Consider the following 16,501-nt stretch of genomic DNA (forward strand, 5'->3'; position numbering starts at 1 on the left):
AAGTCTCCATTATAATGTATACTTCTTTAACCATAATTATATCGTCATCTAAAGTCTTAAAAATGGTGTTGCTTAAATATTTGCATCCTTTATACTTTGCCAAATCAATTCATCAATATTTAGTATATGTTAAAAAAGATATAATATTATTTGAGTAATATTTTATAATTTTTTATAATTTTTTCAGTAATACTATGTACACACACTATTTAAAAACACTGTGTATACTATTATTTAAAAGTATATTGGAAGATAGTTGAATAACAACTCGTATAACTATAATACTTAATATATATACTTTAAATACTTAAATTATCTTATATAAAACATACATTAAATTAAAATTTGTTATTTTTTTTTAAATGTGCCTACATAAATAACTTTTAAAGGACTTGCTTGAATACAAAACAGATTTTCAACATAACATAAAAACTTTAATACTTTTGTAAAATTTTAACTAGTTTGGTAGTTGTTATGTCACCATTCTATCTTTTCATATATATCGAATAGTATATAACATACGTATTTTAAATATACTTTATCTTTCAAAATAACAAAAATAACATTTATTTATATTAAAAAAATGTGATAATCAAATGTAACTTTCATTAATCATCATCAATCATTATGTAAAATTAATAAAAGAATAAATTAATTTTAGAATAAAAGAAATTATAAAAAAATAATCATATTGATAAATCATAAAAAATAAATTATCAATTCTTGTGTTAACAAATTAAAATTCTTGTTGATTTTAACTACATACATACATGTATTACAAAATTAAACTTTTTATATTACTGCGTTTGTGTTCAATTAAAGAATTTTTTTAATATATTATAATAATATTTTAATCAAGGTTGAAAAGTAACGCGTTACTTTTAATGCCGTTAACATTACAATTTTTATTTTGATAACTATAATAGTAATGGTTAAAAATTTTGTGTGTAACAAAAAAAGAGACTTTGTTACTTGTGACTTGTTATTTTTTAATATAACTACCGAAATTAGTAATTACTTTTATCGTTACTTTTTTCAAACTTAATCAATATTGATATAAAGAAACTTTTCTTTCTCTCTTTATAAGAAACATTTTGTTACAGATAATTCGATGATTAATCAAGAATTCAAGATAATAGAAATTATATAGATATTAGTATGTAGTTATATCATGTCATTTAATTACAAAAATATTTGATTATTTACAAATCTATTGAAAGAAAACTAACAGTAAGAAAATTTTTTTTATTTACAACATATTTAGAAATCTGAAAAAAAATAATTTGCAAACTTAAAAAATTTTTTTTATTTAAAATTAATTATTATCATAATATCGCTTTTTTTATATCTTAATTAATATAAAATGATATTTGAAAATGTAAATTTATAAAATAAATGTAAAGTATGGAAATAATATTAAAAATTTGAATTTTAGATGTTTAACTTAATTTTGTATTAATAACTGAAAAAAGTAACGGAACGATTTGTGTTAGTATTTGAATAACGATAACAAATAATAGTAATGAGTTACTTTTCAGAAAAAGGAATAGTAATGAGTTACTTTAAAATTAACTTTTCTGACCCTTATATTAAATAATACATTTAAATGAATTAAGCACAAATTCATTAATTTGTGGAATGCACTTTTATGTGGAATGATGATTTATTGTCATACCAATTCTAATTCTTTTTTGTACTCAATACTATTCCCTTTTCTTTTAAAATTTGAAAATTATTTCTTTTTTAGAATTTTGAAAATTATGTTGCTCTCTTATATATTTATATTTGATAGATAAAAGTATGCAATACATCTCTAACAAATGGAATATAAAATTACAAATATAAAATTTTATATTGTGCTACATTTCTTTTATACTGTTTTAATAAAAATTTTGACAATTGTGAACGCAAATATATTTATCTAATTACAAAAATTAACAGTATAAAATATGTGTATATATAAGGACATTAAAAAAAGAGATATTTATTGATTTACCTGAAATGTTTCAAAATCATTAACAATTTGTTGTTGAACATTTTTCTGCTTTTGCAACAGCAGCAGGTATGGTATCAGTAGTTTTAGATAATATACACTGTCCGAGTAGCTCTGGACATAATACATCATTGGAAACAATGCTATGGATTTTTTTTAGCAAGTCATAGTTGATGCGCTGTGTTATTACAGCATCCTGCCTGTTTTTGCATTTAATATTTTATTAAAAGAATATCATATTTATATAAATATAGGGTTTATTTAAATTTACAATACTATTTATAATTTAAGGAAAAAATATACATGATATATATATATATATATATATATATATATATATATATTGCTTACTTATATTCAGGATGTGAAGTGACCTCTTTCCTTAGCCAGGCTGCAGTTGTTAAAAGTTCCCCAGAAGCTCGTTTTTGTATTAATTTTATGTATCTTTGTATAGTGCAATGTGTATCTGCATCTACATCCATATTAGCAAGATACGAATTAACTAATGGCACAAGACCAGGGAAAATACCATCCTAAAAAATACAAAAATAATAGATTACATTGAAAATAATAGAATTTATTACAATTTATTAAAAAATATATTTACACGAAATTTATATACAAAAGTGTATATTTAAAAATATGTATTATACAATAACACAAAATATTCTTATATTGCATATTTTTTCCTAAAATAAGCACCTTTCCGTTAATAATTTCATTAATTGTAAATTCAGTGTATTCTGATTGAGCATCATCAGATTTTATGTCTGAAGTAATATCACGACGAAACCAAAATTTCTCCACTTTGACCGCATCTCTTTTTTGCGCCTTGACCATATTTTGATCAACTTTACTGATTGGAATTAAAAGATTTAATTTGTAACTCAATATGACTCTCGTCAATAATACTGTAAAACAAACTATTGCGGCATTTTCAAAGTCCGTGATTTGAACTTCACATGGACGGAATTCTACACGCCAACCGATAGAAGAATTTGGCGGTGGTGGTTTAAAACGCATCGTTTGCCAGTTTGTAGACTGTATATTCTAAAATAATAACATATATTTTATAATTGTGTGTTATTTTGCAATTGCAATTAACATCTGTAAGTCTTAGCATTACATGCATAAGCTAGCAATTGTAATTTTACCTCAAAGTGATCAGTATCTTTCAAATCGTCCTGATGTACTTTTTCGGAGAATAAAGATACGCTATCTCTGATAAACAAATGAGCTATGTGTTGCGCGAGTAAATGATCAATGTCGTTGTCCAAAAGTTGCTTATATATTTCGTCATCATATGTCACAGGGACATCATTATATCTCTCCCCTTGTTTGCTAAGATACGAATCGATAGAATCGTATCTAGATTTACTGATTCTAAATTTATTTTCCTTAAGAGGTTTCAATCCACGTTCCTCTTGAGTTCTGCAGTCCACTGATGAAGATATGACGCTCCATCGACAATCAACATCACTTATATAACCGCGATAAAATGGACTAGCTGCAGTTAAAGCTAACTGTCGAATGTTAAACAAATGTTCTGTAACGTATGCATGGAAAAACATTCTGACAGTACATTAGTATAAACAAAAAAATTATTTAATACTAACCATAATTGGACATAAAGGTGTCAATTGATCATATAATGTTCTTGCTTCTTGTATATTACATGCTTGAAAAGTGAGTTGTAAACAACAACATCCCATCCCAAAGCCCATTGCATCCATGTAGATGTGATTATCTTTAGATGCCTTAGAGGAGGATCCATCATCTCCCTTATCGATAAGATCTTCTTTAAATAACAATGGTACACTTTTATCTCTGTAAACTAAAAAATATCCTTGGATCATGGAATAACAAGTACAATTTACTCATCCAAGTATTTTATAATATAAACAATAGAAAATGTATTCAATATTATCTATAATGCTGTCACATACTGGGAATGTTTATAGCAACTTTCTCTCCACGTCGTTCTCTTATGTTTCTAGTCAATGTTTTGAAACGTGGGTGACCAGGATATATAGCTTCATCAGGAAAAAATAAGCTCTTGGAGGCACCAGTATTGAATGCCGGATAAGCAGGAGGATCAGTAAATTCAGGAGCGCCTACTCTATAACAGAAATAATAAAATTTATGAAACGACTAAATATTTATGTATGTATTATACATATATATTTTTTAATGATTTATTCTGCTTAGCATTACCTTGGAAAAACGGTTAATGACATTAAAACTTCATTAGGTTGTAATAATTTTGTTGCTTCTTGTCTTCGATAACGCATGTTAGCTTCAACAACATTAAAATGAGCTAATAATCCTCCATATGGTTTTCCTGGAGTTCCTTCAATCATATAAGCACCATATTCTGGTCTCCAAAGTGACTTTACATTTCTGTGAAAATAATTATGTATATGTATATATATATATATATATGTGTGTGTGTGTGTGTGTGTGTGTGTGTGTGTGTGTGTGTGTGTGTGTGTGTGTGTGTGTGTGTGTGTGTGCGTGCGTGCGTGTGTATGTCTATTTGTGTGTAACAATTTGATATTTGTAAAAATTCAATTATCGCATAAATAAAATAACAAAATTGAAGTTTCAGGAAGATTTCAGGCTTTTCCAGAGATTTATAAAAATTTTTTATATTTTATTTTAGTTTTAAATTTTTGGTAACAAAATTTTAATGAAAGAGAGAGAGAATTCTTTATCACAATTTCTATTTTTTTCTATGTTGTGCACTTTCATGTCAATAAAAGTGAAATTAAAAGTAAGGATTAAAATTAGCAAAGAAGCATGCTGACATTTTGAAACTTATTCAATAATTTTTATTTAACATATATTTACAGTATATTATTAAATATCAAATCAAGGAAAAATATTATTTTAATATCAATATGTATTATGTAGGGACTTACTTTGGATCTTCATTTTCTTTTTCATTTAAGATTTTTAATATTTCCATAGCTCTTAAGCTGAGTTTTGCAGTTTTTGAATCATCATCAAATTTTATGAGCATGTACTCTACCTATATAAAGATAATTATGCTATATATATAAAATAAAATTCTTAATATAATTACACAGGCCTGCGAAATTTGAGATTTGCTTAGTTACAAAAAGGAAAGTAAATGAATCTGATAGATTTTTTTGATGCTGAAAGCGAATCTGGTCGCAGAATACGTCCAGTTGTTTGAAATATTTCTGCCAATGGCATCGTATAGTATTAGTATTCACCTTTCAAATTCATTTTCGATTGCTGTCGCACGATTTTTTTTCGCTCATATATACAACCCATACGGAAAATAATGGTATTGGAGAATATCCACTAGATATTCTTCATATGCATTGAAGATATTCACGAATATCCACGAATGAAACATAATTATTAGAGATGCTGTAGATATCCAAATGTTCGCAATTCGAGGTTTCTTAAATTTCTAGAGGATATATAAACCAATATCCTGCAAATATCCGTACAATATTCAGTGGATATTTATTCAGTGGATTATTATATATAGATACATTTATTATACAGGGTTTTCGAAAAGTCCGGAAACGGTCGAATATCTAAAAAATAAAGCATTTTAGAGAAAAATGTTTCAAATAAAAGTTGTTTGGTTTAAAGAGAGCTATAAAACGGTGGCAATGGTTTGACCTTGAATAGTCGCTGGAATTTCTGAAATGGAACATTCTATATATTTTATTTATTTTCGCATATTCTTGTAGCTTATCTCGAGAGCTTTCCAAAACGCTATAATTAAGTATTTTTTATTAAGTACTTTTCGAGTTATGAGGCTTGAAATCATTTCTTAATTTTACATAAACCATAAAATATCTAGTAAAATATTCATTTTTCGATTATCTTACCTTAATATTTTTGTGCACAGAACAATGTGAGGAATCAATTAGTGTAAATAAAAACCATAGTTGGTTTGGAGAAAAAATATGTAATTGTTAATTGCAAATTACATATTTTTTTTTAAAACTATTATATTATATAATATATTACTCAAGGTCAAACCATTGCCACCATTTTATAGCTCTCTTTAAACCAAACAACTTTTATTTGAAACATTTTTCTCTAGAATACTTTATTTTTTAGATATTCGACCGTTTCCGAACTTTTCGAAAACCCTGTATGTATATTGATATTTATTTTGTGATGGATATTCAATGTTCTGTATATAGACACATGTATGACGGAATTTTGAAAAAATTAACCGGTTCATTTATGGAGTTTTGGAACTTCTCGCACAAGCCGGAGGAGATGCGACTATAATAATCTCCGCTCTTTGATCGATAAATCGTGACTCGTGGGATCTGTGCGGAAGCCTTAATATTATCTCAGAAGGGGGGGGGGCACTTCCGGATTCATATTTATATGGCATTTTGCTTTGTTTTGATACGTAGCATCTATGGTTAAAGTTTGACGAGACCTTTTAGGAACACCCTGTATAGCCTCCGCTACAATGACTCTCGAGTGTATCTACAATTCAGTCGTACAGTTGTATCGATCGTTTGAGGTGATAATTTCAATTGCAAAACAGTCGTAGTCGCAGTCGTTTGAATTCCTATAGGTTCAATTCCTATTCGAGCGACTGCGACTACGATTACTTTGCGACCGAAAATAATGTGGAAATAAGGAAATAATCATCTCAAGCGATCATCGATACAACTGTACGATTGAATTGTAGATACACTCGAGAGTCATTATAGCGGAGGCTATACAGGGTGTTCCTAAAAGGTCTCGTCAAACTTTAACCATAGATGCTACGTATCAAAACAAAGCAAAATGCCATATAAATATGAATCCGGAAATGCCCTCCCTTCTGAGATAATACGGGATGAAGTCACGTATCTTCATAGACCTATTTCAATCACTATAGTAATGATTTGCATCAGATAAGCTATTGCTATAAGATATTGCTTTGTTTTGATGCGTAGCATCTGTGGTCCACGGATGCTGACAATAAAGAAGTTTACTACTGTACGTATTACATTAAGTACGTGCTCACTATTGCTGCTTATGGTGGCCACTTTGAACATCTTATCTGATGCAAATTACTACAGTGATTGAGCCAAATAGGCCTATGAAGATACGTGACTTCATCCTTTGTTATTTCAGAAGGGAGGCATTTCTCGACCCATGTTTGTATGAACATTTTGCTTTGTTTTGATACGTAGCATTTATGGTTAAAGTTTGACGAGACCTTTTAGGAACACCCTATATATTACCTTAGATGGAGTCCCACTCTCAGGTTAGGCGCTTTCCTTTTCGCCACCTAGCGGCAAAGCTCGTGGAAGTATATGTATAATGTCCATTGGATATCTTTGGTAGCTACTTAGTGAATATACACTCACACGTAAAAAAAAAAAAACGGGCCATTAAATTTTAGCAAAATTTTTCAATAGCAACAAATCAGCAAAAAATCACCGTATTGATGAAATAAAGCTTAAATTAAACAATCCTCTTAAAAACTAAAAAAATCAAATTTGTGTTACACAAAATGTTTTACAAAATGACGAATGCTAAAGATAGACTTTGAGAAATAGAAAACAAATTTTTTTTAACTGCTGCATTGCTCAGGAGAATCGGCTCCCTGGTACAAACATGTTTTTAAGCTATTTATTTCTTAACAAATCCATATTTTAATAAATTTTAATAAATTTTTTCTATGACTTTTTTTGATAAAGTTATATCGTTTTGAAGAAAATGTTACAAAATTAAACTTTCCTTGTAAAATCTGTAATTCAGAAGCAAATTATCATGGAAAACTTTTTCAAAAAAGAAATTAAAGTGTAACTCGATCCAAGATGCTTCACATAGTGATAGACGATCATATTTAAAACTTTCGTGAAAACGATAACTTTATCAAAAAAGATCATAGAAAATTGATTAAAATATGAATTTATTAGGAAATAAATGAGCTTTTTTTAAAAACTCATACATTTTTGTAATAGAAAACAAGAATTTTTGTAAAATTTTTGTACCAGTTAAAGAAAAATTGTTTTTCATTTCTTAAACTATCTTTAACGTCTGTCATTTTGTAAAATATTTTTTGTAACTCAAATTTGTTTTTTGCTTTTTAAAAAAAATGTTCAAGTTTTAATTTGAATTTTTGTTTCATCTTAATACAATGATTTTTCGCTGATTTATTGTTATTGAAAGATGTTAAAAAATTGTGCTAAAATTTAGTGGCCCGTATTTTTTATATGTGACTGTAAATATATGAATAACATGTGTATATCTAGTGGATATCTCTGGTAGCTACTTAGTGGATAGATATGTGGATAATATATATACATCTACTAGTTATCTATAGAGGATATGGACCTCATATAGACATTTAGATATTTATTAGATATCTATTAGATAAATTTTTTCCTGTGGGAAGTTATAAAACTGGTTATGCATAATGGTCTAATAAGCCATTCCAATTCAACTGTATTATCTTTCTGTTTTGATATCACAATTTGGATAAAAAGATAAATTTTTGAACGTTGCCTGTGATTTCTTGAAATTAAAAATAACGACAAAATCACAAAAATAAAAAAGTAAAATTTAGAAAAATTTATCAAAATATGTAACAACTGTGTAACAAATATGTAACTGTATTAGATATATTTTACGGGACTTTTTTGGACAACCAAACCTGACATATGTAAGTTTTTTTAAATTTCGAGATAGTGGATCTACCATGTTGATGCCTTTGTAAATTTTCCTTAACGTAAATTTTCATATAACTTCCCAGATAGCAAAGCCTGTTCAGGCAGATTTTGTTAAACATCTACAACAAATTTTTGTCAGCAGAAAGACTACAGATTGTATACAAAACCTGTTACATTAAATAATAAAAGCAGAATGGCAGAAAATTCTGCAAAACCTGCTGACATAATTTGACAACAAGTCAGTAGCAGAAATCGAAAAGGATTTGTACAGAATCATCATAGCAGATTGGCAGCAGAAATCAAGCAGAACCTGCGCAACGCAATTTGATGTTCGATTGGCGGCAGAAATGAGTGAGGCCCAGTTGCGCACAGAATAAATCGGACACAGGACTCTCTCGGACTCTCTATTGATCAACCGTGATAGGTCTCTAAACATCGGTCGATATGATTGGTTGTGTCCGTTTCATTCTGTGCGCAACTAGGATCCTCCCGCAGAAATTGAACAGGGTCTGCACAATGCAATCTTCTCACCTGTTAGCAGGATTTGCGCGGTTTCTGTTGCCAATTTGCTCATATCGCCTGTTAGCAGGTTCTGCCGACAGAACACGAGTTTAATACGGACACAGATGGCTATGGATTTTGGTGTGGGATTCTAATCGAATCTGCTGCCAATCTGCTAGCATTTTGCTATCTAGGTTCATATTTGTATATTTCAGCGAAAAAAAATCGTACAGCGGTAATCGAAAAGATGAAGACTAGTATTATACGACATCATTGGCAGAAATATTTCAAAAAATTTGCTTCTTTCATAATAAATTCATGAAATTGCCATTTTTGGACTATTTAACTATAAATTATTTGGAAACCTGATGGGCTAAGGAAGTTCTGAGGCCAGATTCGTTTTCAGCGTCAAAAAATCTATCAGATTTATCTACTTTGCTTTTTGTAACTTATTCTCGCAGGCCTGTCTTATTAATGAAATTGAAAACAAAATATAAAATAACAAATATTAGAAACAAATACTAGAACAAATATTAGAATACATCAAAAAATCAGATTGCAAAAAAAATGTCTGTTTATAACATATTGTTTTGAAATATTTTATATATCGAAAATCATAACAATATTTGAATCAAATCAAACATTCAATAAATAAATAAAGTCATGTTTTATGACAACACATAAGTATCGAGATACAGATGTTTTACATAAAGTATTACAGTATATAAAGTGTTACAAGATATTCAAAACTTAACACCATATAAAAATATTTCAGTTTAAAAAATTTCAGCTAAAATTTATAATTTTAGAAAAAAATTAATTGAATTTTAATTAAGATTATTTATCAAAATTATGTAAATGCAAATTTAATTTTTTTATATATGTTGATTTCTTGCACTATTCAGTATAAAAAATAATAAGAATAGAATAGTTAAAAGTTAAATAGTGAGATATTTAAATGAGATATTTTATATTTTAATTTGACACAATTTGATATAAATTTTAAAATATCTTGTAAAATATTTATTTTTTATTTTGCCTCGATATTTTTATACAAAGTAATGTTATATTTTTAAAAAATACGCAGCATTGTGTATGTGTATATATATATATATATATATATATATATATATATATATATATACACACACAGGGTGTCCCATTTTGATCCAGTCGAATATCTCGAAAACTAAGCCCGATAGAGAAAAATATTTCAGACAAAAGTTGTATGGTTTCAAGGGTGCCATAAGAGGGTACCATTGGTTTGACCTTGAAGAGTCATTTGAAGGTCATGCGAAGATTACTTCAATTTTTTTAAATGGAACACCCTATATATTTTTGCATATTCTTGTAGCCCATCTCGAGATCTTTCCAAAACACTATAATAAAGCATTTCTTCATTCAGTACTTTTCGAGTTATGAGGCTTGAAATCATTTCTTAATTTTACATAAATCATAAAATGCCTAGTAAAATATTCCTTTTTCAATTATCTTACCTTAATACTTATATGTACAAAATAATGAGAGGAATCAATTGGTATAAAGAAAACATACAGTTTTTTTTATGAAAAAATATGGAATTTGCAATTAACAATTCCATATTTTTTCTTAAAAACAACTATATGTTTTCTTTACACCAATTGATTCCTCTCATTATTTTGTACATAAAAGTATAGTAGTTAAGGTAAGATAATTGAAAAATGAATATTTTACTAGATATTTTATGGTTTATGTAAAATTAAGAAATTATTTCAAGTCTCATAAATCGAAAAGTATTCCACGAAGAAGTACTTTATTATAGTGTTTTGGAAAGATCTCGAGATGAGCTACAAGAATATACAAAAATATATAGGGTGTTCCATTTAAAAAAATTAATGTGACCTTCGCGTGATCTTCAAATGACACTTCTAGGTCAAACTAATGACACCATCTTATGGCCCTCTTGAAACCATACAACTTTTATCTGAAACATTTTTCTCTCTCGGGCTTTGTTTTCGAGATATTCGACTAGATGTACTAAAATGAGACACCCTGTGTGTGTGTGTGTGTGTGTGTACACACACACACACACACACACACACACACACACACACACACACACACACACATACACAATATCTCATAAGCTATTTAATTTTTGAGCATTCTATTCTTCTAACTTTTAATGTCAAATATTGTGAGAAAACAATTTGTATAAAAAAATTTGGATGATTCAGTTTAAAAAAACATAATTCACATTCATTTAACCTTAAAAAAAGGATTTTAATTAAATATTGAAAATTTTCAACATTTTTCTCTCGAAATCCTATAAATTTTGTATAAAACATTTTATAATGATGTCAAGTTTTGGAGGAAGTACCTTATATAAAATACCAACACTTTATATAAAATACCATATCTATATTTTAATTTTAAAGAATATATATATATCATTTATATAAATATTATAAAATTATTCAAACAACTAAATATAAGAAATTTAAGAATAATAAGAACATAAGGATATTTAAATGGAGTGAGAGCAAAGGCTTTGAGAGCTTTTAGTATGAAATAAATCAACGATAGTTATATATTAATCCAAAATAATTACATAACATAATATAAATTTAAATAAAATAAAACCGGTAAGCATAATATAAAAATATATATAAACAGGCTTAAATGATAAACATGTGCGGACGTTTCGACTTGTTCTCAAGTCATCTTCAGCGCAAGGGAGTAGGTTCGCAATGAGGTTTAAGATAACTGTATGATATTAACAATGAATTGAATACTTAAAGAGCGATACATGTTCTTCATTCGGTGTGATAAATTTCAAAGTTGTTATTGCAGTAAGGTGGTTATCCATCGCTAGTTGACAAATTAGGAGGCCCACAATTAAAACAATTCAATATTAGAGACTTGTTGGTGTAAACATTTTCTCAGGTCATGTAATGCATGCTTGTTGAAATCTAGTAGATGGAACAATCGAATTATAAGTCAATTAATATAAGAGTTAAAATATTTAAAGTCTTGTATTAATTAATCTTGTATTAATAAAACCTCATTGCAAACCTACTCCCTTGCGTTGAAGATGACTTGAAAACAAGTCGAGACATGTTTATCATTTAAGCTTGTTTATATATACTTTTATATTATGCTTACCGTTTTTATTTTAGTTGAATTTATAATATGTTATGTAATTATTTTGAATTAATATATAACTATCGCTGATTTATTTAATACTAAAAAAAAGCTCTCAAAGCCTTTAATCTCACTCCATTTAATTATTTTTTATAGAGAGCTTATTAATTACAATTATTATAAGAATATTTGTTTCAAAAAAATCAAATTTTAATCTTAATATTGATCTAATCATATATTTATAATATCAAATGTATAATATCAAATTTTGCAAACTATTACATGTTGTGTATCTTTTAGTAATAGTTTGTACAATATTAATTCAAATTTAAATAAGTTTTTTTCTTAGTATTTTTAACCTTGAAATGTTGTCTCGTTTTGATAATAAAACTCTAATGATTTTATTTTTTCACCCCTTTTCTTTTTTGAGAGAGAGAGAGAGAAATTTCAATATTATATTTATCTTTTTAAAATCCAAACAATAAACAGGAAATTTCCAATATTATCTTTCTAATATTATTTTCTCAAGTATTAAATATTGAATTCAAATAATCAAATGTTCTATTACCGATCTGATTTATAATTATTACTAATTTTGAATTGGAAACATTTCTGCAATTTTTTATTTTTGTGATAACAATATAAAGTATTTTTTTAATTGTACAAGGAAAGAGAATGAAATAAATATATCTTATTAAAAGTATAACAATAAAGAATAAAAGCTAGAAATACGAGCTAAATTGATATCTCGATTAAAAACTTAGTTAAAAAGAATTATGACAGTGTAACAGATATGAATTGTGAATCATTAAGTGATTAAGTAGTAATGACATGCGATAATTACATGATGTAACATGAAGAAATTTGTATAATATGCATGCAATATATGATGCAGCGCGAAATCTCAAGAAATATGGAAAATATTGTACAAGTTGTGATCAATTTTTCAATGATACTGTAATAAATATTTAAATAGCTATACCAGTTTGGTTACATATGACGCACGTGATATACCATCGCAACGAATCGATGAGAGAAAAATCGAAAGACAATATGATTAACGATCAAAATGACGAATGCAATTTTTCAGGAAAAATAATAGTGCAAATTATTATCATCATATTATCATTTCCAATGCAACCTGTTGTAAATCATGTTGAATTTTGACTCAATGTATACCTCATCACCCCACTTGAGAACATCTCCTTGTCTATCTCTGAGTCTTTTGTAAAGGTTAATAAATTGAATAACCCCATGTTTGCGCACATGATCGGACAATTTCTTCGTCTCTTCCCAATTTAAAGGACTTCCTTCAGAAAGTAGGCCCATCTTCGGCTTATTAATCGATAAATAGGCTTCAGAAATTGACGTCGAGAACAAATTTCCGCGAAAAACGGATGCAATGCCCGATTTACGCTAACTCGTACCCACAGACTACCCATAGACTCTTATCAGAATATATATAGGCTGTGATCGGGAAGACACTAAAGCCAGCGGCACACGATGCTTGTTTCGTGCTGGATTGCATGCGAGCATTACGATGATTTGACAATTCTTTGATATCGAAATTACGATTGGTCAATTAAAGCCCGTGTCACACTACGTATTGCGGCCGCGGATTGGATTGGCCATGGACGTAAGAAATACAGGACAGAGCATAAAGTACTCTTTTAGACTAGGGATGTACGAAAAAAAAATCGATGCTAAATTAATCGATTTTTGAATATATCGATGTTGATTAATCGATTATTAACAAAAAGAATCGATGAATCGACTATTTTTCAAAAAAAGTATTTTTTTAAGGAGGAATTACACGAATCATCCATATCAAAAGTTAATACATCTAATACACTTTAATTCATAAATCTGACATTGCGAAAAGTACTTTTAGCTTTCTTAAATATAAAATTACTATTTAATTTGTAAGTGGAAGCAAATATTTGGTTTGTAAAATTACAATTTGCATTTTTATGAATTTCTTTGTACAATCACTATAAAAAAGTTTGGTAAGTTTAATATAAGATGATATTAACAATTTTGAGATTATATTCTATAGATTAAATCTTTACCTTTAAAAATCTCATTGTAGACGACGCTTTATTACAATGAGATATTTTGATAAGAAAAAAAATAAAACTTCGATGTCTGACATAAAGAATCGAACATCGATACATCGGATAAAGAAAATATCGAACCGATTAATCGATTATTAGAAAAAAAACTATCGACCATTGCGATTAATCGATAAACATCGCCCATCCCTATTTTAGACGAGAGGTAAGGGATTTATTGTCGCGGCCATTTTAGATGCCTCAGATTTAGCATTCATATTTTCACGTCGCACGGACGTAAATCGAATAAAATATGAGAGATTCCGTGAAATAATATATCATCTGAAATCGCTGTGTCATTCCAAATCATTTCTGAATATTAAGAAATTCAAAAATATCACACTCCGTGAAATTAATATCCGTCGCCATCTTACATCATATTCCGTTGCAGTAGACATTTCTTTCCCCTCACTCTTTGAGCTTCACTCCCGCAGCAATACACTCTGGCCGGTATTCATAGTCCGATCTTATATTTAAGATCATCTTAAGTTCGAGCTTGAAATGCTACGCAGCTATTTGATTGGTTGAATGAGGTCTTAAGTCAATCTCGAAGCAGATTTAAGACGATCTTAAATATAAGATCGGACTATGAATACCGGCCTCTGTCAGTATTTCTTACGTCCATGGGATTGGCATTGCGGATCCTGGATCAGAATTCAACCAATCAAGATGAGGCTGCCTCATCTTGATCGGTTGAATTCTGATCCGCGATCCGCAATGCCAATCCAATCCATGTCCGCAATACGTAGTGTGACACAGGCTTAAGACGCTCACATGCGATTTAGTACGAAAAATCGTACGGTGTGTCGCAGGCTTAAGAATACTTTGAAGTTAGGCTGAAATCACATGGTGCGAATAGAAGTGCGGAATAGAGAGTGCGTCATAAAAACAGCCAATCAGAGCTTTGCCAACACATTCCGCAAATGTCTGACCGCCCTGTGCACATGGTGCGTCATAGGCGGGTAATGACGCATCCGGAATGAAAATAATAGATGTAATAAAACTTTTATTAAAATAATTTAAACGTTTTTATAAAATATAATATTTTTAATAGCAATAATAATCATTAATATAATATTATATGTAATTTTGTATTGAATATTAAAAAGTTGAAAACAATATTTTTAAATTTTTAAACGGCATTGACGCATTTTTGATCATTTTTCTGCACCATGTGCACAGGGGGAGGGGGGGGGCAAAACTTGCGGAATGCGTGATGCAGCCTCGGTCATCTACACGCCAGTATTGTTGAACGTTTTTTACTAAAACTTTTTTTTGTTAGAAAATAATAAAGGTTGTGAATATGGAAAACAAAATAATGATGGTTGAAGAGTCTATTAAAGTTTTAATGAGTATAAAAAAAAGTATAAATATTACTAAGACCGGTATTCATAGTCCGATCTTATATTTGAGATCGTCTTAAGTTCGAGCTTGAAATGCTACGCAGCTATTTGATTGGTTGAAGGAGGTCTTAAGTCAACCTCGGACCAGACTTAAGACGATCTTAAATATAAGATCGGACTATGAATACCGGCCTAAGATTATGGCTACAAATTCTATGACTCATGACACAATGACGCCACGAACGCATGCAGGAAAAATCGTAAACACTGCAGCAAAGCTCTGATTGGCTGTTTCTATGACGCACTCTCTATTCCGCACTTTTATTCCGCACCATGTGATTTCAGCCTTAGAAATCCTCAAGTGAGGAATAAAGCCTGGTGCAGACAGGACGCGTCAAGCAACGAGCAGTAACCAATCAGCAAAGCGATATTTTCTATGCCACTGCTGATATCGGGTGCTTTCCATTTAGCGACACAAGTCGACACAAGTGTCATTCTATCTTTGTTTATTGTATTCATTGAAAAAAGATAGAATGATGCTTGTGTCGACTTGTGTCACTAAATGGAAATCACCTATTGCCTTGCTAATTGGGTTGCTGCTTGCTGCTTCTCCATCTATTGTAGACGACGCTTAAGGCCCGTTCCAACAGTGCCCAGTTAGCTTAACTAGTAGTTAAGTAGTGATGCCAACCACTGAAACAAAATTCGGTAAGCTAGGTTAGATCTTGACAAGTTGCATTTTCGCAAAATATACAT

General features: G+C 29.2%; 1 protein-coding gene across 4 annotated transcripts; it reads right to left on the minus strand.

The window, feature by feature from the left end:
- Positions 1-1,437: 1,437 nt before the first annotated feature.
- Positions 1,438-13,757, minus strand: LOC105254755 (glutamate--cysteine ligase catalytic subunit). 4 transcript variants are annotated; one of them, XM_025408402.1, is made up of 10 exons: positions 13,471-13,757; positions 4,915-5,024; positions 4,208-4,393; positions 3,940-4,112; positions 3,610-3,827; positions 3,148-3,516; positions 2,696-3,043; positions 2,345-2,526; positions 1,997-2,193; positions 1,438-1,462 (listed from the first exon to the last, which is right to left on the minus strand). In XM_025408402.1, exons 1-9 carry the CDS (start codon positions 13,618-13,620, stop codon positions 2,016-2,018), a joined length of 1,914 nt encoding a protein of 637 aa, XP_025264187.1. In that variant the 5' UTR covers positions 13,621-13,757; the 3' UTR covers positions 1,438-1,462; positions 1,997-2,015. The 4 variants fall into 4 exon arrangements, with proteins under 4 accessions (XP_025264187.1, XP_011261932.1, XP_019884160.1 ...); XM_011263630.3 differs by lacking the exon at positions 1,438-1,462 and having other exon boundaries at positions 1,960-2,193; XM_020028601.2 differs by lacking the exons at positions 1,438-1,462; positions 13,471-13,757 and adding an exon at positions 7,234-7,253 and having other exon boundaries at positions 1,961-2,193.
- Positions 13,758-16,501: the final 2,744 nt, after the last annotated feature.

The sequence above is a fragment of the Camponotus floridanus genome, unplaced genomic scaffold (genome assembly GCF_003227725.1).
Source record: "Camponotus floridanus strain SB8 unplaced genomic scaffold, Cflo_v7.5 scaffold209, whole genome shotgun sequence".
Taxonomy (NCBI): Eukaryota; Metazoa; Arthropoda; class Insecta; order Hymenoptera; family Formicidae; genus Camponotus; species Camponotus floridanus.

What these genes read in the sequence shown, in the direction of transcription:
- LOC105254755 (XM_025408402.1), bottom strand. Translation starts at nt 13,620, where the DNA reads ATGGGCCTACTTTCTGAAGGAAGTCCTTTAAATTGGGAAGAGACGAAG. An exon ending in AGTTGCTATAAACATTCCCA is followed by an intron (nt 3,828 to 3,939) that starts GTATGTGACAGC and finishes GATATTTTTTAG; the next exon opens with TTTACAGAGATAAAAGTGTA. An exon ending in ATGAAATTATTAACGGAAAG is followed by an intron (nt 2,527 to 2,695) that starts GTGCTTATTTTA and finishes TGTATTTTTTAG; the next exon opens with GATGGTATTTTCCCTGGTCT.